The sequence below is a fragment of the Acomys minous genome (genome assembly GCF_964271855.1).
Source record: "Acomys minous genome assembly, chromosome: 1".
NCBI lineage: Eukaryota > Metazoa > Chordata > Mammalia > Rodentia > Muridae > Acomys > Acomys minous.
The window spans coordinates 152939705-152961452 of NC_140483.1; the positions used below are offsets into that span (position 1 = coordinate 152939705).

The following is a 21748-nucleotide window of genomic DNA, read 5'->3' on the forward strand; positions in this document are numbered from 1 at the left end:
ATCCATATAATGTAAAAGGAGCCAAAAGAAAAAGAAAGGCTGTAAATCAGAACACAATAAACACACCCTGGTTACTAAATTTCCAAGAATTCTAAGTTCCCAAATTAAAACATTTGCTTCTATAAATCAAAATGGGAGAGTCTAGATTTCCTATTTCTCCATTTTGTTTTTATTGTCCTAGTCTTTATCCAAAAGGCCCTCATTTCAAATCCAAGGGTGGAGTCAAGTCATTAGAACACTTTTCTACTATGACTGATATCAAAATGACCCAAGTCTCTCAAAGATCTTACTGTTTCAATGTTCAGTGGGCCCCATGTGGGACCGATTACAGTGACTCAACTCAGAAGCTGTAGTGCCAACCCCTGCACACATGATTCCAGCCCTGACATGATACAAATGGCATCAGATGTGTGGCATGGCCATCAGAAAACAGGAAGAGTGCATGACTGATCCCTGCTAGGACGCCTGTCAGCAGTGTTTGGCTGTCAAAAGTACACAGCCTATGAACTCAGATTAAGTGGGGAAAATAAGAAGCCGAACAGAACACTTGGATGGTATGGCCCTTATGCCTCTTTCAGCCTGTAACAGACTGCTTCCTTCTTACTATTTATTGAGGCAACTAAACAATTTGCCTACATAAGTTTCCTACATTCTGAGTTTAAGAGATAGGATCTCCAGGGTATTGTTTACTGTGTTCACTGAACTCTGATTTCTGTTGGGTGCTTAATTAGATCTCAGGACTTTCTAAAGCCATGCTATGATTGTTACCTTTTTTAGATATCATCTCATGTGGTCCAGGATGGCCTTGAATTCCCATTTAGCTGAGGATGACCTTAACCTCCTGCCTCTACCTCCTCAGTGCTTGGATTACAGGCATGTGGTGCTGGGGACTGAACTCAGGGCTTTGTGTGGCCTAGACAATCACTCTATCAATTGAATTACACCTCTAGCCCTCAGTTTTGGTTTTATGAGGCAGGTTCAGCTACATGTTCAACATTCAATACATTTTTTAAAGCTTTGGGTTTTTTTTTTAAACCACTATTGTCTTTGAAGATGATACTTCTATTATTTTTGTTGCTGTGTTGGCTTTTGGGTACAACGTTTACATATTTAAAATGGGTGATCCCAACTGATGTTACAAATAACACATGTCTTAGAGTCCTCAGTGTCAAAAGGTAGTCTTGTTAAGTTCATTCAACTTAGCACCAAAGATCCAGTTGTCAAGAGAGAACATCATGTTTTTTACCCTTGAATCATGTAACCTTTCAAAGAGGTTATCAAAAGCCAGTGGCACTTCTGACAAGCTTGAGCCTCTCTGTGGTTGTTCTGTGCATGCCCTGCCTTGTCTACACAAACCCCATGGATTTCAGTGAACTAGGAGAACTACGTTTCAAAGTGCTGTGCCAATTGGGCTTTAGAATTCCGTTCGTGTTCTGGGTTTAAACCCTAGAAAACAAAAGAAAAGGGCACAAAAATATATTGACAATATAATAGGGAAACAAAAAGACTTCAAAATAGCTTAAAAGAACATTGGATTTGACATCAGAAGACATGAGACCAGACTTATAACCATCACCGCTATCACTCGGGGAAAATAAATAAAATTAATGGGGATTTGCACATCTATAAAGAAAAGTATAAATCTGGTCCATCTTGTAAACTGTGCCCTCCAATACAGTCTGAGTTCTCACCTCTCTCCTTAATCCAGGGTAAAACAGGCAAGTCTAAAGAACTGATTGTCTTCAATTGGTGAAGAATTGCAGCCATAAGGAATGCAAATGACTCATTCTCCTCCTCACACTTATCTGAAATATTCCTTTCCTCTCCTAGTATGTCATCTCATTATCTGAAATGTGTATTTGAATCTCTTCTCCCTACTGTGATAGAAGTGAGGATATAAAACGTTAATTGTTTTCAATTTGCTGAAATGGTGTCCTGCGATCATTTTGATCATGAATGCTTCTGGGCACTTACTCCAGCTGTGAACAAAATGGGCTAAGACAGTCTAATGGAGGAGCTGAAGAACAGATGGGTAGGAACTGACTGTGGGAATGTCAGATAACCAACGGTAAGTGTGTAAAGATCATAACATAGAGTGGCAAAGGTGAGTGAGAGTCGTACTGTGTATTGAATGACTAAGGTTCTAAGGAAACCTCCCTTAACATGAGACCTGAATTGTACATACAAAGAATCCATCACATGAAGACGTGAGCATAAATATTCTAGACTGAGGATCAACAAAGACAAACTTCTATGTTGAAAATAAGTCCTGGGGTGGTGACAAATGCAATATCATACCACCAAGAGCATGGAGGCCAAGCATAGCGACACTGAAGGATTGATTGGTTGCACTCAGGGCACTCAGGGGCACTGGGCGTGACTGCCATTTTTTGTATTTTATTAATTTATTCATATTACATCTCAATGGTTATCCCATCCCTTGTATCCTCCCATTCCTCCCTCCCTCCCATTTACCCCTTACTCCCCTCCCCTGTGACTGTGACTGAGGGGGACCTCCTCCCCCTGTATATGCTCATAGGGTATCAAGTCTCTTCTTGGTAGCCTGCTATCCTTCCTCTGAGTGCCGCCAGGCCTCCCCATCCTGGAGACGTGGTCAAACATGGGGCACCAGATTTCATGTGACAGTCATTTTAAAGTCCTATCTTGCTTAGCCATTTCATTTTAAAAAAATCAATCACTCATGACCTTTGTCTTCCTAACAGTTTTTGCAAGAATCCTGCGGGCTCCCGAATCCCACAATGTCACCTTCGGTTCCTTCGTAACCCTACGCTGCACAGCGATAGGCATCCCTGTCCCCACCATCAGCTGGATTGAAAATGGAAATGCTGTAAGTGCCTTGTGATTGGGATTATTTGGGGAAGGCCCACTGGTGGTGAATTTCTGCACACAGCACATACCTACAGTGTGTGGTGATTTGAATGAGAACATTTCTCATAGCCTCATATGTGTGAGTTCATGGTCCCTGCTTGATGGAACTGTTTGGGAAGGATTAGGAGGTGTAGCTTTTGGGGGAGGTGTGTCACTGAGAGTGGGCTTTGGAGGTTTCAAAGGGCCATTCCATCTGTCACTCTGTCTCTCTGCTTTGAATTTGTGGATTAAGATGTAAGCTCTGAACTGTTCCTGCCACCATAACTTTGTTCCACTATCAAAGACTTTAACCCTCTGAAACCATAAGCTCCTAATTAAATGTCATCTTTTATAAATTGCCTTGGTCATAGTATTTTATCATGGCAATGGAAAAGTAACTAAGATATAGTGTAACCATTTCTGTCTATCTAGATCACTGGTCCTACTTGGACCAGTGTCTAAAGCTGTCTTTGTTCCCAGAACCCACTTGGAGTTTGCATCTTTCCTGTGCTATGGAAACAGTAGTATACTACCTTTGTTCCAAGTCCTTCCTACAACTAAAATACTTTTCATGAAATGTATCAGGAAAAGACTAATTTACTGGTGGAGGTAATTTTAGTGGAAAATGACCCAGGATTATAATCCATCTGTACCAGCTCAATATCAGTATGTTTTTCTTCATTTTTAATAGTGGTAGTAATAGCTGATGTGGTCACTTTACCTACAAGCGTTCACTCAGCCATTTTACAAACACTGGAACACCAAGTACTCTTCTAGGCCCTGTGGCAATGAGAGCAGAAAAACTGGAGACATTCCCTGATGTCAGACAGCTTCTATTCTGGTGGAAAAGGTCAGAGAACAAAATCAGAGAGACTGTGTATTGTGTGTGGATTGTGTCAACTTCAACAAAACAAACAAACAGCCAAACATAAAGCTGGAAATGAGTCAGAGAGTCGGACGTTGGGAGAAAGATTCCAGTATCAGTAGAGTAGTTGAGTCTAACTGGGACAAAGCCATCTGGGCACAGGTCTGGATATGATGACAAGGGGGGGCATGTGGATGGCTGCTGGAATATTATTAGACAATGTCTCCAAGGCAAGGGTATAGACATGGTTTGTTGGAGGAGCAGCAAGAAGGTTAGTACAGTTATAGACGAGTAAAGTATGCAGAGATAAGAGGTGCACGTGGCCCACGAGAGTCCGAAAGGTCTGCAGAGGCCCCTGGAGCAACTTCAGCTTTCCTTTGTCCAACATGGGACTCTGTTGCAAGTCTGTCTCCATTGTCTGTTGTCCTGGCACTCTTCTTCATTGTGCCTTCTTCCCGTGTTATCTTTGAGTAACCACTACTCATTGTCCTGGAATGAAGATGTCTAACTTGAGTGCTGGAGGGTGGTACCTCCCTCCGCAAACAATCTTTGCTTGTTCTGTCAGAATCTAAGGGCTATCTCTAATCTTGGACCACTTACGGGGTTGGAGCTCCGTGTATATGTCTGGTGATTTTAGCATAGGTATACTACTGCAAGTGGACTGTTTCACTTGTGGTTTACGTTGATACAATCCTGTTAGCTGGTGCTTTGAGATCTTTATTTATTGTATCTAATTATTCACTATACTTTATAATTGCTCCATTTTAATTTCTCTTCTCACTCCTTAAAGACAACCAGAAGAAAATTCACACTTCCCAAAGTTGGAAAGTTTCTCAGGGGCAGACTAACACTCTGCATTTTAAAGATCTATATGTCAAATATTTCTGGAGTTTTAATTTATTTTCAGCATGAGCATTCATCTGCAATAGCTCATTTATTGGTATCTGGAAAAGCAAATCAACCAGAACTCTTGTTGTCATATTTTAACATTTTGCCTCTTGTCTGTTTGTGTTTGGTGTGAATATCCTTTTTATCTTATCTTAGTTTGCTTCCTGTTGCTGTGATAAAACCTCGTGACCAAAATCAACTTGAGAAAGACAGGCTTGACTTAAGCCAACAACAGCTTATAGTCTATTATGAAAGGAAGGCAGGGCAGGGACCTGGAGGCAGGAACTGAAGCTGCTCCCTGGCTTGCTGTCCATGGCTTGCTCTGTCGGCTTCCTTATACACCTCTGGACCGCCTGCCCAGGAATGGTAACGCCCACAGTGGCCGTTAACAGGCATTAATTAAGAACATGTCCCCACACATGTGCCTATAGGCCAGTCTGATGGAGACAGTTCTTCAACTGAGGAGTACTGTTCCACGATGACTCTAGCCAGGGTCAGCTTAAGAGTACAAGGCACAACAGTAGACTGCCTAACTAGGACAGTTTTACAATTGTGCTTATGAGGCAAAGAAACATGTTTTCATTGCTTTGGTATAGATGCAATTTAAATCAGTATAAGTCCTCGTCAACGATTGGTGAGCAAAGCATTTTCGCAGTAAATGGCTGTTCCCCCTGTGATGTTCCATCTCTTCACTCCCTAAAGCACCATGCTTTTGTTTCTCTGTCCCGTTTCATCTTGCTCTATTTTCTGTTCGGGATTATGGTATCTATTTTCTGAACTGGGAGCAGCCTGTTCTTTCAGTGAGCTCTCAAGCTCGTGTTCCGAGGACACTGTTAGGCCAGCCTCACAGGTGCACCTGGCAAGCTTGCATCTTTTCCTTTGGTGCAGAGCCTGAAGTGAAGAGCTTGAGATGCAAGTCTTTAAAACTCTGAGGCACTTCCCATGGCTACAGCTTTCAGGTTTACTTCTCTCTCTTCTGCATTCTCTCTACTCAGCCTCCGTGTCAACAGATTTCTCTCCGTGATGGACAATAGTTGTAGTTAACTGGACTGGACTTTAATTTACCCTGGAGATTAAGGGAACATCAGAGCATCAGCTAAGAGCATCAGCTAAGAGTGTTCACATGCTTCACGTGGGCTAATCACTAACTAGAGCCAAACGAAAACTCGCCTCCCAGTGTGGTGATAAGCCTACAACACTGTAAAAGATGTGGCTGTCCGCCCTCTCCCATGCAAACTAAAACACTGACCAGTGAGAGGCAAAGAGTAGAAGAAAGTCTAGGAATGTGCCCTAACTTGAAGATGTGTCTTTTTTCCCTTGTAAATGTTTTTCCCCCTTGAACATTTGTAGTTAGATAAACTTGAGAGTGATACGTAGTTTTTATTTTCTTTTACACTGGTGAATATAGTAATTTGATGGAGATAAAGAAGAGCTTATTGTTTTTAAAAAGAAAGTGTTAGCACAATATATTTATTTGTATTTATTAAAATAAAATTGTCAATAAAATATTTATTAAAGTGATCCTAATAATAGCAGTTATATAACACATTTAACTAAAAATTTAGAAAAATTTGTCTCTCTTGTTTTGTCTAGTACACGATTCCTAAAAATTTGTAAAAGTTGACATCATTTTTATACAGAAATTTGTAAAATAAACAGACAGTTCACATATTTTGAAGATTGTATTTTTTAAAATATTCTTACAGCTAGCCATATTTCACCCAGATTTTTAGAGGGACATAATTTTGGTTTCAAGTATGTGAGCTTTGGAGTCATTTTATATTATTAGCTGGTAAAACAAAATAATTACATATAACAAGTCTTATGTGGGATAACAGTTTGAAAGAGGATAATATTTATGGCTATGGAGATGCCTCCATCCCAGTGTCTGCTTTTCCAGGAGTATGAGCCTTACTGAAGCAGACCCTGACTGCTCCCAATGAAATGGAGTTGTTTATAATGCAGGGCCACTGAAGCCTGAATGGTTTTCAAGACATTGCTGTGTTCAGGTGACGTCATAATGTTACCAGATTATCTATGGCTGTAGGTAGATATCTCAAGATTGGCAGTCTTAATGTCGTATGGGAGTGAGTTAAGATGTTTATCTGATAGAACGTTGTATTTTACTGTTTAAAATATTTATTTTTAAAAGCTTTATTTTATTTTTAATATTCTCTCCCCCCCTCTCTGTGTATGTGTGTGTGTATATGTGTGCACACACGTGCGCACACTTGTGGGTTTATATAGCTGTGAGAGCAAGTGTCCAAGGAATTCAGAAAACATTATCAGATTCCCTGGTGCTGAAGTTACAGGCAACTGTATACGATCCATCATGATGGACTGAGATACTCTGCAAGAGCAGCACATACTCATAAGCCCTGAGCCATCTCTGCAGTCCCCACAAATTTCTTTATTATGCTTTTTCTGTAATATGTTTAAGGCATAAGAATGATATCTTATATGCATGTAGTCAGTGAAATAATCACTGTAGTCAGGCAAAGCAGCTGATCCAGCTACCACCTTATAAAAGTCATAACCAGGAGAAAGACAAATACTTTAGCCCAGCGGCTTTCAGTCTTCCTACAGCGCCTCACGCTGTGGTGACACCCAACCACGAAATTATTTTTGATGCTACTTCATAATCATAATTTTGGTGGTTGTGAACCATAACATAAATATCAGACATGCAGCCCATCAAATATGTGATCCAAAAGGGGGTCATGACTCACAAGTTGAGAACCACCGCTTTATCCAGAGAAGAGAAAGAATTTATCCTGGCTTCTTTAGTTAAGTGAATCTGAGTGACTTGGCAAAACTGTACACTATAAATGTCAGATATAATCATCTGAGTCGAGTCCAGTTGGTCAGCATAGGGTACGGGCTCCAGGACCTTTATGGATAAAATATTCCGTGGGTGCTCAAGTCCCTAATGTCCAGTGGTGTCGTATTTGCTCATAACCAGTGTATACCCTCCTCTGTACTTTAAGTCATTTCTCAGTACAAATGCTATGGAAAAAGCTGTCACACTAATATATTTAGGGAATAATAACAGGTTAAAAAAGCTCTCATACCTGTTCAATATAGACTTAAGTTAAAAATATTTTCAATAAATATTAGTCAAATCCATACAGTCCACAGACAGACATGCAGGGCCACTGTGCCAGAAGTCGGTAAGCATACCTTGGGAAAAGGTCAAAACAAGAACCTGAGTTCATCCCTTTGATCTTTTAAAACCCAGATTGGGCAAAATGCTCCAGACAGAGGACAGAAGCTTACTTTTATTTTTAGATCATCAAAAATATTAAACTATTGGTCAGGATGAGCTATGAAGAAAGAAAAACAAATTCAAACTATGACTTAACAAGGGCTGCTGTGCATGACTCACCGAGGGCATCAAGTGAAGCTTCTGGATGCAGGAGGAGAAGCGCTTAGAAAGTGTATCATCCTTGACCAGAGAGCTTCAGAGTGGCCTGGGCTCTGCACTGAACTATTTCAGCACTTGGACGGAGTCCCCTGGAGAGCTCAAGAGGCTTGCCAAGGTCTTCTCCTTTCTGCAGGCAGAAGAAGGCATTTAGGAATGACATGGTTATGTGGGAACAGGAACGGGTGGGCAGTGTTGTGGACATTGCTTGATTCTAAGTTGTGTCACAGCACTGTCATCTCTTCTTCTCCAAGGAAGGAACCAACTTGACAAAGAGGGAAAACAACAGCGCCACAGCTTCACTTCTATAAATTGGAAAGAGATGATCCTCGTGAGAGAGACAGTGAGAGAGAAAGAGAGAGGGAGAGAGAGAGAGAGAGAGAGAGAGAGAGAGAGAGAGAGAGAGAGAGAGAGAGAGAGAGAGAGAGAAAGGGAGAGAGAGGGGGGGGGAGGGAGTGAGCAGTCACATCTCAGAGGTTCCCTTACTCTTGCTTTCTGGAAAAAAAATCGGCATGCCAAATAGTACGATAATGCTCTTTAAGTTTTCCATTCATAGCCATGTTCACACTGAAGAATTTACTTCGGGGAAGCCAAGCTCAAGGTATCATGGTGCTGACATCCAGCCTTCCAACGTACTATTGGATTCTTTAATTTTCCTCAATCACTTGAATTTCCCTCAAACTGGTATCATTTTCCCTTCACCTAAATTGTGGGGATTAATGAATAGTTATTGGAAATGTGCTTAAGAAAACAGAAGAAAGAATTGCCATCTCAAAATCAGCTACCATGTTAACAATGACATTTGCTGCTGATTTGTTAAGGTTGTGGTGTTTAATTTCTGTTGCTTATGACAAAATATCCGAGTCAGACAACACAACGAGGAAGACAGACTCATTTTGCCTCATGGTTTCAGAGGCCTGAGTCTATAGTCATTTGGCTTCCTCTCTTGGAGGAACACAAGCCAATACAATACTATATCTGATGAGGGAGTATATGAATGAGGCTGCTCTCCTCAGGACAGCTGTTGAAACAGAGAGAAAAAAAGGAGGGGGCAGGGATCCATCATCCCCTTCAAAGTGCTTGATGGTGTAACTTCTTGGTTCTACCCCCTAATGCTTCAACGGCATCCCAGCACTAGCAAGGCTGCCGACCATGCCTTTTCACACGCGAGGCTTTGAAAACATTCAAGATCCAAGCTACCGGGCTGGCTTGCTAACAGCTCATTTGCCATCTCTTCAAGGACTAGGGAACACAATGATTAAAAGGCATCATTGGCTCTGGTGTCAGGCCAACAGGGGTATAGATTCCAACTTCCAGATGAATAGAAAATATGGACAGCCTTGGACAAGTGGAAATGATGGTTCAGCAGGTAAAGGTGTCTGCCACCAAGTCTGATAACCTGAGCTCAATCCTTGAGAGCCACATCATGGAAGGAAAGGATCAGTTCACACACTCTCACCCATACCCACACACTTCTGCAAAATAAATAAATAAGTAACATAATTTAAAGATTATAGAGAAAATATAGGCAGACTTTCCTGAATGACTAGTGAGCAGGTATTTGTATAATTAATCTGTCAGTTACATGCTAATATATTGATATTCTGGCTCTTCAGTGACATTTGACTTTTGGTTTGAGGGTTCAGGATATTTTGTATGTTGTGCCTCAGAGTGCCTTGGTCTCACAAGTCACTTTTCTCACTATACATCTGTCAATCTGATGTCCTTTTATAGAGAAGTACTCAGATGCTAGAGTCTAAAACCTCGTAATCTTGTCTCTTCCTATCTGCAGCTCAGGATACATGTTAGTGCATCTACAAAGAGTGTCATTGTAGCTGGTATTAGTTATCTGTTGCTATCTCACAAGCCAGCTGAAGTTGAGTGGATTAAAACGAGAACTGTTGACTGTCACATCTGTGGGTCAGTGGGGTGGTTTTACTGATTTGAGCCAGGATTGCCAAACACTAGGCTAGTCTGGCTCTTATGACTAGCAGCTTGGGTGGGTCTTGGTTAGTCCAGAATAGCTTTCTTTGTATGTTTGGTGGTTTGGGGCTTTTACTGAGGAATAGATAGGCCATATTTATTTCATCCTCCAGTGTCTTAGTTAGAGTTTCTATTACTGTGACACCATAACCATGGCAACTCTTATAAAGAAAAACATTTAACTGGGGCTGGCGTACTGGTTCAGAGGTTTAGTCCATTATTGTGGGAGGAAATATGACAGTATGCAGGCAGATGTGGTGCTGGAGGAGAAAAGAGTTCAACATCTGGATCCCTAGGAATCAGGAAGAGGAAGAGACACTGGGCCTGGCTTGAGCATCTGAAACCTCAAAGCCCACCCCCAGAGACACAATTCTTCCAACAAGGCCACACTTCCTAATAGTGCCACTCCCTACGAGCTTATGGGGGCCATTTTCGTTCAAGCCACCATTTCCAGCAAGCTCTCTCTAGCTTATTTATCAAAGGATTCAGGCTCCAGAATAAAAAGGAAAACAAGCCACGATGTGCCAGAGCTTTGTAAGTGATCTCAGAACACATCACTAGCTAGATCAAAGGGTGGAGAATGATACTAGCTCTTACGGAGAGGTTTACAAGGCACAAGGTCCTAGGCATAGGAAACTTGTGTCTATGTTTGCACTTCTCCTCGGGCCTGTTGATCAAAACTGAAATGCTCTACCCTTCTGGACTACTGCTGTGGTGTGCTAGGGAAGGGTAAGCTAGTTCTACCTTTTATTTTCCCCATACCCACCAGGTTTCTTCTGGCTCCATTCAAGAGAGTGTGAAAGACCGAGTGATTGACTCAAGGCTCCAGCTCTTCATCACGAGGCCAGGACTCTACACGTGCATAGCTACCAATAAGCATGGCGAGAAATACAGTACAGCAAAGGCTGCAGCCACTGTCAGTATAGCAGGTAGGTGCTGTGTGTTTGCACTGCTCCAGGAGAGGGGACAGCGGGCACTCAACAGCGTCTGGAATAGAGGCGGTCCCCCGGAGGCCATTCCCTTCTTCATTTTGACACTCATGGGTGATGGAGACATAGATTTTGACTTTACGGTGTCAAAAACTAAATCTCAACATTCTTGTTCAAATGATGGATACCAATATAGGACCTTATTTTTCTTTCTTTCTCCCCTTTTTTCTTTTTCTTTCCTTCCCTTTCCTCCTTCTCTTCCTGCCCCTATCCCTCCCTTCCTCCCCCTCCCTCTACTTCTGCTTCCCTTCCTTCCTCTCCTCTTCCCTTCCTTTCCCCCTCCCTTTCTGTGTTCCTTTCTTCCATCCTTCCTTCCTCCTTTTCGCCATTCTTCCTTTTAGCACCTCCGCTACCCCCCCTCTCTGGGTTGACCAAGCTTCCCAAGGTTCTCAGAAAGTTGGTAGATATTTAACATGCTGGAGTCAGTTTCCACATGGCTGTTTCCTAGGTTTTCCTCCTCCTCTTCCTCATCCTCTTCCTCCTCCTCCTCCTTCTTCTTCCCCGTGTTATCCAAGTGACAGTGGGCTTGCAGGTATTCCCATGGGAAACAGCTGACACATGGTTTCTAGGCTCTCTGCATCGTGTTGTGAAGGGTTATTTTTAAAAGTTAAATATCCAAAAGGCTTCTGGGCACATTTGTGGGATTCCTAGAGGTGGAAATAATCCTTGTATCAGGAAATGCCAGGCATGTTAGACTCATAGCAGGCCTACTGTTCAAGGACCAGTCGAGAGGTGTTTGGCCTGACATGTAAGGCCAGCACTGAGAGGACTCAGGGCCAGCTCCTGGAACCTGCTGTTTCTTATTACAGCCCAGTTCTTTGATCTTCCCCGGCGGAGGACTTTCCAATAGTGCCTATGATTTTTAATTTGAAATGAACAGAGGCCACAGAGTATAAGTAGTGGTAAACAAGGCTGGACCTGGGGGACATGCCCACCAAGGCGAGAAATGGGCTACCCCTACCATGTCCTTGGAGGATCTGTCTGTCTATAGGGTCTTTGGTCACTGAATCAGTTAAGGGTGCCACTTCATCCAGACAATGATGAGACACCAAAGAGACACAACATAGCAAAGATAATTAAAAAGTGACCAAAGTTACACTGCACCCTGCTATCTCTAATGGACTTTGTATGCATTATTAAATGTGCTGAATGTGGCCCTTGTACTATGATTTGTTTTTAGAGGAGCTTTAAAAACCCTCCTTTTGGCTTTATCTTAACTATTTGGTATATAGAGATTAGGCTCCGCAATCTCCAAAAATGTGTATCCAAATTTTCTGCTCTCCACCTTCCTCTTGCAGAGTAGCTGGGAGGACCGCCCCCTCCAATCCTTAGTCTGGTAATCTTTAGAGCCTATTAATAATAGATATCAAGATGATCATAGAGGCAGCATTGTGGACAGAAAGGAAAGAACCTAGTAAAACAGCTATTTCTACACCACAAAAAGAACATTCATTCTGCAGCATGATAACTCAGAAACTATAAAAGTCATTGAGCATAACTGACACATGTCTTACAGAGCAGTAGCATCTCTCCAACCCTGTGCTAACCAGTGAGAACCAGATGCAAGTCCAGTAACAATGGAATATAGCAACAAGAGATACATAATCCTAACATGTAGTGATATATTCTTTTTTTAATTGTATAACTTTAATGTGTGTGTGTGTATGTGTATGTGTGTGTGTGTGTGTGTGTGTGAGAGAGAGAGAGAGAGAGAGAGAGAGAGAGAGAGAGAGAGAGAGAGAGAGACAGAGAGAGACAAAGACATAGACAGAGACAGAGACAGAGAGAGACAAAGACATAGACAGAGACAGAGAGAGAATAGAGAGCACATGCTATAGGCATGTATACAGGCCAGAGCACAGCTCTGTGGACTCAGTCTATATTTTCACCTTCAAGTGCATTCTGGAGATGGAGCTTGGTTGTCAGGCTTTCCAGCAAGCACTTTTACCCAGTGTACTATCTTGCCCTCTCAGTGGACTCTTCTTGTGGTTCATAGCTCCGAGCATTATGAAACTGTCAGTATAGAAGGCAACATCCAGGGGTATAGGATGGGGATAACCAGCAGTGAAAGACCAGAGGAAAGCACAGTGGGCTGGGGCTAGACTAGTGGGAGTGGTGTCTGCCTTGGCAGGCAGTAGCAGAGAAAGGTTTTCAAATGCTGTAGCTGCAGGGTTGAGTGCAAATGTCCACCAGCCACCGCAGTAGGACCAATGGCCATCAAGATTGGAGCCAGGGATGTCTGAATTGGCCAATGGGTCTGACAATAAGGTTGTATGGATTCCCTAGGAGTGAAACTTGGTGCTATCACGGAGAGTGTGGTCTCTAAGAGCTAGAGAGGGGCCATTAGACAGAACACACAGCATCAGGAAGGGTTGCACCTATAACCCAGTGAAGTCAAGCCCTTTCTGGCTCTACGCCTTCTTCAGGACTTCATGAGAGATATCTAAGCCTATCCCTCTGCATTATCACACTGTTCCACAGTGCTGAGGATCAAGTAAAGAACTGTGAGTATAAAGAAAAGAGAAAAAAACTTAGAAGGGCTTCAGGGTCATGGTTAATCAAAACCCCGCCCATCTGTTGGGGGAAATCCCTACATAGCTTGCGTTATTTCCTGCTCTAGTTTCTAGCTCCTCACCTGCCTTCTGGGAGGTGTCATCGGTTGAGATCTGACCCTATCCGATTCTCCGCAGGCAGTCCTAATGAGTACCCTGGTGTAGCTGACTAAGACCTCTCCTTTATCAGGACCACATGCTGGATGCCCATGAAGACTTCTCTGGAATCCAAAGAAACTAACTTCAAACTCTAGAGTGCTCCATTGGTCCATATTCCAGGGAGGCGAAGTCACTGTACTGAAATTGAGATCTTTAACACCACAGTCATTCAGGGCCTGGAGAGGGGGTTATTTTAGCTAGGATGTCCATGATCTCCTCAGGTCTCCAGATCTTGGGAATGCCACCTCCTCCCCAGACAGCCCTGTCTCTAATGGCCTCTCTTGACATTGCTAGAAAAAGGTGGGATGTCTGACAGAATGTCTTCTCTTGCCCTTCTCTCAGTTCCCCTTGTCTCCACTATAGTTGCCTCCTCATTCTGTCATTTCTCTCCTCATGCCCTGCACGCCACAGTTCCCTGTCACAGCCACTGTTTCACCTGGAAGCATTACCTCTGTGTATTTACTCATGCCAGGAGGAAAACTGGATGTGGAAAGAGCTGGCATCTATGTGTTTAGGGTTCTGTCTGAGGATTTTTCTAGGGTTTGAAGGGCAGTGAGAAGAGAGACCAGCCTTCACTTCCCCCAGGAGTCATCCATGCATTGCTCAGCCCCTCGCTCATTGTCTGAGAAATAGAGTACGTTTCTTTCTGGGGCATTTACATCTGATAGTAGTCACCAAAAGGCATCATAAAAGGCTCCTGAGCCTGTCCCCATGAGCCAGGAAGCTTAGTTACCCATCATCATAACCCCCCAAAGGCCCAAGTTATGACTTAATCTCACAGGATGACACATATTAGGCAAGATGCCTTCCCTTTGTCACTAGAGCCCCTCGGCCTGTGGTAGAGAATGAGATAGCCATGATCCCTAGGATGGGCTGTGTTTCCCATTTTCAGTGGCATGAGTAAGTCCTTGTTCCTGTTTCATTTCTGTTCACGTGACAAATACACTGGCCAAAGCAGTTTAGGAGAGGAAAGGGTTCATTTCAGATTACAGCTCCAGTCGTGGTTTGTCATTGAGGAAAGTCAAGGTGAGAGCTTGAAGGCGGAGCTGTTTGTTATTCCACACAGGACTGCCTCTGGCCATTCGACTTAACGCATAGTCACTCATGTCAGGGGGGATGGGAGTTTGGAGGTCTTTGCTGCCTAACACCACAATCCATACTAAAAGCATTTTTTTTAATATTGTAAATTTCTAAACAAGCTTAGGTGACTTATACATTCACTAGCAAACAGTGGGCTGACTAGGTCCCAAAATGACATGTGCAACCCATGTATTGAAATCTAGACTTGACATACACAGAGAAAATTGTTAATTTTCTCTAGTCACTGGGGACTGAGAAATTGTGCTTTCTAGAATCTTCTTTTCCCTTAGGGAGTGGAATTTATTATAAGCTCTTAGCAGACCCCCACAAGTCTTGGGTGGTATTTAAGGATCAAACACAGCAATCTAAGCTAGTTTGAGCCTCCAGTCTTATTATCCACCTGTAACTTCTGCTTCGTCCCGCCCACTGATAAGCAGCCCTTGGCCCGGGAACCTGGGGAACAGGTGAAACCTGGCCTGCTGCTGTTGTACAACCAGCTCCCCTCCTGCCTCTCTTCCAGCTCCTTAATATCAAAGGAGAAGAGGATTATAGGGGAAAGAGCGAACGGATTTCTTGGACTCAGTCCTCTGTCTGTGACTGATGCAGTTTCTCTGACCATTAATACTAATTGATAGTAACACTTTTAATAGTAATACTATAGCTAGTGATTAGAAACCACATTTCCAGTGCCAATAACACATATTAATATCTAACATCTATCTATTTGTTATCTGTTTCTATCTATTCACATCTATCTTCAATCCTACTTTCCTATCTGTCTATCTACCTTATCTATTAACTTAATTGCAAAATTTGGTGAAATAGGTATTTTTTTTCACAGTGGTGCCCGTGGTTGCTGCTATCTGAAACAACTACAGCACCCTGGGACAGCGCCATCTTAATCTCGCCCAATTCCACCTGTTACTGTGGTTTCTAGCCTCCTTGTAAAAGCAAAGAGCCTGAAAGAATTCTTGGTTTTAGTGGTTAAACTGTAAGATGAAGGAGTGCTGACTCCCCTCTGTCCTTATTTACTTTTTTTTTCTTTTTTGGCCTGTGGTTTCCTATGGATACTCCTTTCCTGCTACCAGAGTGGAGGTAAGAATCCATTATTATTATTATAATGTTTTGTGTCACTCATGGTTTTAATTTAACATGTCAATGATTTGCCTACTAAGAACTATAAACTTTTTGGACATTCCTAGTATCCAGAGCCATTTTAGTGGTAGCTAATGTCAACTGGATTTTTCCTGTGTGTCAGATGCTGTTCAAGATGTCCTCAACATATCCCTGTCAAATAGGGACCATGGAACTGAGAAACCCTTTGCACTGTTCACTCAGCTAGAAATGAGGCATCTCAAAATACAGCTCAAGACTGACTCCGTTCTTCCACAAATACCTTTCCAAGAGATGAAAAAATTAAGTTATAGAGGTTTTATCTTCTGTACTTTATATGCAGAATTGCTAAAACTGGCTTTCATAAACACTCTCCATGGTAACCTGGCACACAAGTTCATACCTCGAATCCCAGCAGAGAGTGAAGAGGATCAGGAGTGGAAGACCAGAGTGGGCTACATAGTGTGCTTGAGGATAGCCTGGGCTACATAGTGTGCTTGAGGATAGCCTGGGCTACATAGTGAATTTGGAGACAATCTGCACCATACGACACCTTATCTCAAAATTAACAAATTAAACAAAAAATAACAATCAAACAATTAACTAGGCTTGGTGGTATATAGACCGACCTGCCAGACAGGGAAGGCTAAGCAGGAGAATCAGGAGCTCAAAACCAGCCTTGGCTAAATGCAACCCTGTCTCAGAAAACCAAAAGGCAAACAAGTGGAAAAAATGCTTTTAAAAAATCCTATGAAGTAGCAGGGCATGGTGGCACACACCCGTAATCCCAGCACTCAGGAGACAGAGGCAGATGGGTCGCTGTGAGTTCGAGGCCAGCATGGTCTACAAAGCAAGTCCAGGACAGCCAAGGCTACACAGAGGGACCCTGTCTTAAAAAACAAAAACAAAAACAAAAACAAAAACAAAATCCTATGAAGCTGCATAAATACAGATGATTCATCCATAAGAGCAACTGTGACTGTTGCAGTTAGTTTCACGGCACCTGTTCTCGTCTTGACACTGCAGGGATGTTAGGGAGAAGCGTTATTATTTGCACTTCTCCACACAGGGATCCAGGAGCAGCAAAAATCGCCAGACCACACAAAGTGCTAGGCCGCCATCGCAGTTTGGACAGACAGACTCCAGAATTCAGACTCGCATACACTGCACAGAAGTGTCTTACCAAGGACCGCAGCAACTTAGAGTAATAGAAAACGCTAGACACTGATTTGAATTCCACCGAGTGAAATAACTCAATACCCAATAAAACACGGTTTCTTCTAAGTCTCATCTCTGGATGTACAGCTGTGATGCTCCGTTTTGAGATAAATTGTTAGGGACAGTGTACTGACTCTTAAGAACTCCACAGTGAAGCCCAGTGTCTACCTAAGGGCCAGATGATGTAAGCATGTGACAATCTAGCCAGTTGACAATGAAGACACGCCACCATGCCTGCCAGCACAACTGCCCTCTCTGCCTCTTGTAGAACCAAGCACTCTGTTCCTGGATATGTGTTATAAATGTGGACACAAAGCCAATTCACTTTCCCATGCCCCTGGAGGATTTATAGTTCTCGCACATAAAGATTAATTGTAAGGGCCAAGAATGTGGGGTTCCTGGCCATGAAGGCCTGGGGACCCTGCCCCTCCCAGAAAAGCCTCCTGCTAGTGTCTGTGGGAAACTAAGCAGGCTCTCCCTGCCCTTGATATCCCAGATGGAAATTTTCAAAAGCCAGACTGTGGCCTCTGGAGATGGTACTCCTCAAAATTACTGCCCTGGATGGATGAGTTTAGTATCAATGAACACATCTAAACCCACTGTTTGAGAGGAAGTAGTCATAGAGGGGCAGGGTATGGAAGGATGCTAGTCCTGACAGAACAAACATTTCTGCCTGAACCTATCAATTCCACCCATCACCAAGGCAGGGAGGGGTGGGAATGGGGCTCGTGGACCTTGGATCTCTCTTTTGGCATGCTTTTTGTTCACTCTTCTTCACACCAAGCATGCACGCAGACACAGAAACAGACACACACACACACACACACACACACACACACACACACACACACACACACACCACAGATTATTTGTAAGACAGTGTAATACTGGAATTATACATTCCAAGAGTTTAAAGAGTAGACATAGGTCATCCCCATGCAACTAAATTAAAATAAAACAGTTTAAGCATGTTAGAAGTTAAATAAATACTAGTCACAGAATAGTTTTTAATCAGATGTGGCAACTATGCAGGGCCTACCAACACTCAGAAAGCTGGGACAAAAGACTGAAAGTTTGAGGCCAGCCTAGCTAACAAAGTGAGACCACATCTCAAAAAAAAATCAAGAGACCCACCCTGTCCACTTTACTCTTGTGATAATGTAAGCCTTCTCAATAGTGAGAAAAATCACTGTCTTATAATTTTCAACTTAGAAATTTTTATTATTATTCTTAAAATAGCTTGTATCTATAGAAAAAAATCACTTTTAGAAATATATTCAAAGAAAATAAGAATTGTGAACATTATTTACAACTGCTTGCACTCTGGATATAACATAAGAACACCATGTATATCTATTGATAAAGGAAATTGAATAGAAGCTTTATTTTTTAAATGTTTACAATATGCTACAAAGCAAAAATACAGGATACAAAAATTTATTTACGGTTCAATTCTGATATTTCTGTATATAAAGAATATTATATAAATATATAATATACAAAATATCTGTCTATGTGACTAATATATTTCATTTTTAGTTTAGAAATATATTTATTTTTATTTGTACCTTGAGAATTTCATATTGTACATTTTTATCATATTTTCTCTCTGGCCCCCAACCCCTCTTAGATCCCTCCATCCCTGCTCCACCTTATATTCTTTCTCTTACCAATTGGCAGAGGTAAAATTAATTTTCTCCATTTTTTAGTCTTTAATAAAAAGACTTGCTTCTTTATACTATAGTGCATTTTTATAGTGAACAGCTCCTCACTTACTCACAGGAAGCACGAGAGGTGTTTCAGGGAGGTCACGTCCCTCTGTTGAGGACATTGTGCTTGGCAGCTCAGCAAAGCGACATTTGATCGGCACGCTACAGCGGAGGTTGGCAAACATTTTCTATAAAGGGTCAGATATTAATATATTCCCTCTGTAACCCATACAGGCCTCATTGAGCCTCTCAGTCTGTCAGCTTAGCACAGAAACAGCCATGGAAATTGTATAAACGGGTACAAATGCTTCTTTTTAACTAAAACTGCATTTGCGGACACACATTTGAGTCTCATGTAGTTTTCACATGTCATTAAATATTTTTTTGACCACTTTAAATGTAGATATTCTCCTCTATCAGGTGAAAATAATAATTCTATGAAAGACAAACATAAGCGTTAAATTATGAAGGATAAGAAGTTTCAGTCAGACGCAGGAGGAAGTTGAAGAGACCTAACATAGGGCATGGCGACTTGTGTTAGTTAGCACCATGTAAGGTGTCCTGTGAAAACCACTCACATCTTATGTGTTCTTACCACAAATGCTAATATGCATCTGAAATAATACATATGTGAATTAGTTCAACTTAGCCATGCCACATTATATGCAAATTTCACAGTACCATGTCATACATGCTGTACACAATTCAGTCAATTAAACGTTAGTTTATAAGACAAAATTTTTATGAGCCGGGTGCGGTGGCACATGCTATTAATGCCAGCACTCAAGAGGCAGAGGCAGGTGGATCACTATGAGTTCAAGGCCAGCCTGGTCTCCAAAACAAGTCCAGGACAGCTAAGGCTACACAGAGAAACCCTGTCTTGAAAAAAACAAAAGAAACAAACAAAAGAAGACGAAATTTTGCTTAAATGAAAGACTAAGGAAGTGTCATGTATATGTTACTTTGAAGAAAAGAATATGCATCATTGTACATACATGCGAACATTTAAATTAGTTTTAAGTACATGTGAATAGGAGTAGCTGTAACTGACCACATTCCAAAGTTTTAAAATATTATCAAAAGTCATTAGGTCCTTTTTTGAATCTGAGTATTTCTTTAAGAATTGAGTCTGACAAGGCTTGAGTTGTGCTTGCTGGCCTCTGCCTTAGCAAATGAGTCACGTAGAGACAACAGGCATAGAGGAATGAGAACGCCGCCAGCTGCTTTGAAGATGGTGCATGGCTTGAAGCCCCGGCCATCACCTTTGTAGGGGAAATGTGACAGTGCCTCTGTAAGGGAAGATCCAAGGAGAGGGACAGCTATCAAGTGTACCTCCACTACAGTAGGGGGTGGCATAAACCAAACAGGACATAGCTGGTCCTCCGTATGTGCCTCTGGATGAAGTTCAAAGGAAATAGATGGTGCCTCCGTTATAGAAACCGGAAGGTACTATTTCAAAAGGTGATTCAGACATGTCTTAGCGGAGAGAAAAGGGAGGGCGCATCGCACTAATGTGCCATTTGACTGTTCAGAGAAGGTGAGGGAGAGGTACGGGAGCAAACGCTGTTCTCGCCATTACAGAAGGAGCTCGGCCAGTTTGGTTTGCCAGGAGGTAGCGCAGGAATGGGTGCCGTGTACAACGGCAACTCGTATTTTTAAGAGATGGTCTACCAGAACCCTCCGGAATAATCAGTATTCTGGAAAGGGATCTGTGTGACCTCTGTCCCAGTGTTCAAAAGAGCCAGCTGCCTGTAAGACTGCCCTCCCAGCAGTCCCAGGAACTAAAGAGGCACGCAGCTTCAGGTGGGCAACGCAAAAGCCCTCAGAAAACACGGGGCAGGGCTTTCTAATCTCAATTCCCAGTTCTTGTGGAAGCAACAGTCAGGGATTATTATTATTATTATTATTATTATTATTAGTAGTAGTAGTAGTAGTAGTAGTAGTAGTAGTAGTAGTAGTAGTAGTAGTAGTAGTAGTAGTAGCAGCAGCAGCATTATTAATGCTAGACTTAGGAAGCCGGTGGACTGAGTCATTCAATTTGCTTCCGTGTCTGAAATCTAAAATTTGGTAGCTGTGTAAAATTTGAGTTTTATAAATATCTTCCAAAAATATTTAAAATATCAAAACAGCAGGATATAAAGTGAATAAAATTTTAAAAATAAATTTTATAATAAAAATAACAAAAGCTTACTCTGAGAATGAGTCAGGGTCACAGTCTTGGTGCCCGAATCCATACTGTGTCCCTGACTGGTGAGCGTTGGTTATGCATTCAATAAACTTTCATTGATCTGAAGAGAAAAAAAAAAGTCAAAATGGCGACTAGGCTGTTCACAGATAGATGGAGCGGTGGTTTCTAGATATATAAGATATATCTTTATATACATTGATTACACACACACACAAACACACACACACAATATGGTCATATGCTTGGATGGTGGAGCTAATCAAAGCCTATGTGTGCTATCTAAAGTTTTTATTCAAAATCTATTGTTCTTTGATTCTTTGGGGCGGGTATTTGGCTAATACTGAAAAATAGGTGAGAATTCAGTTCTTAAGCCACACTGATGACATTACAAAGATTTGCTGGGGTTTAAGGAAGCATCAGGGATTCAGAGAATTGATTCCTAATTCTTTATTTCTGAGGCCAATTTTATCAGTTTTCTGTAGTAGCTTTTCTTTTCCAACAAGATGTATTTTGTTTGTGCAATTAAAAGAAACACACCTATTGGGGCACGGTGCTGCACTCCTGTAATTTGAGCACTCAGGGAGCAAAGGCAGGTGGAGCTCTGTAAGTTCAAGGCCAGCCTGGTCTAAAAGTGAGTCCAGGACAGCCAAGGCTACACAGAGAAACCCTGTCTTGGAAAAGCAAAGGGGGAAAAAAAGAAAGAAAGAAAGAAAGA

General features: G+C 42.0%; 1 protein-coding gene across 1 annotated transcript in view; it reads left to right on the forward strand.

The window, feature by feature from the left end:
- MUSK (muscle associated receptor tyrosine kinase) overlaps window positions 1-21748 on the forward strand; it is a 143063-nt gene that overhangs the window by 98801 nt on the left and 22514 nt on the right. The window contains exons 9-10 of the mRNA XM_084780050.1: window positions 2724-2848; window positions 10795-10958. Of these exons, the coding sequence (XP_084636176.1) occupies window positions 2724-2848; window positions 10795-10958 (289 nt within the window). The remainder of the gene's footprint in view (window positions 1-2723; window positions 2849-10794; window positions 10959-21748) is intronic.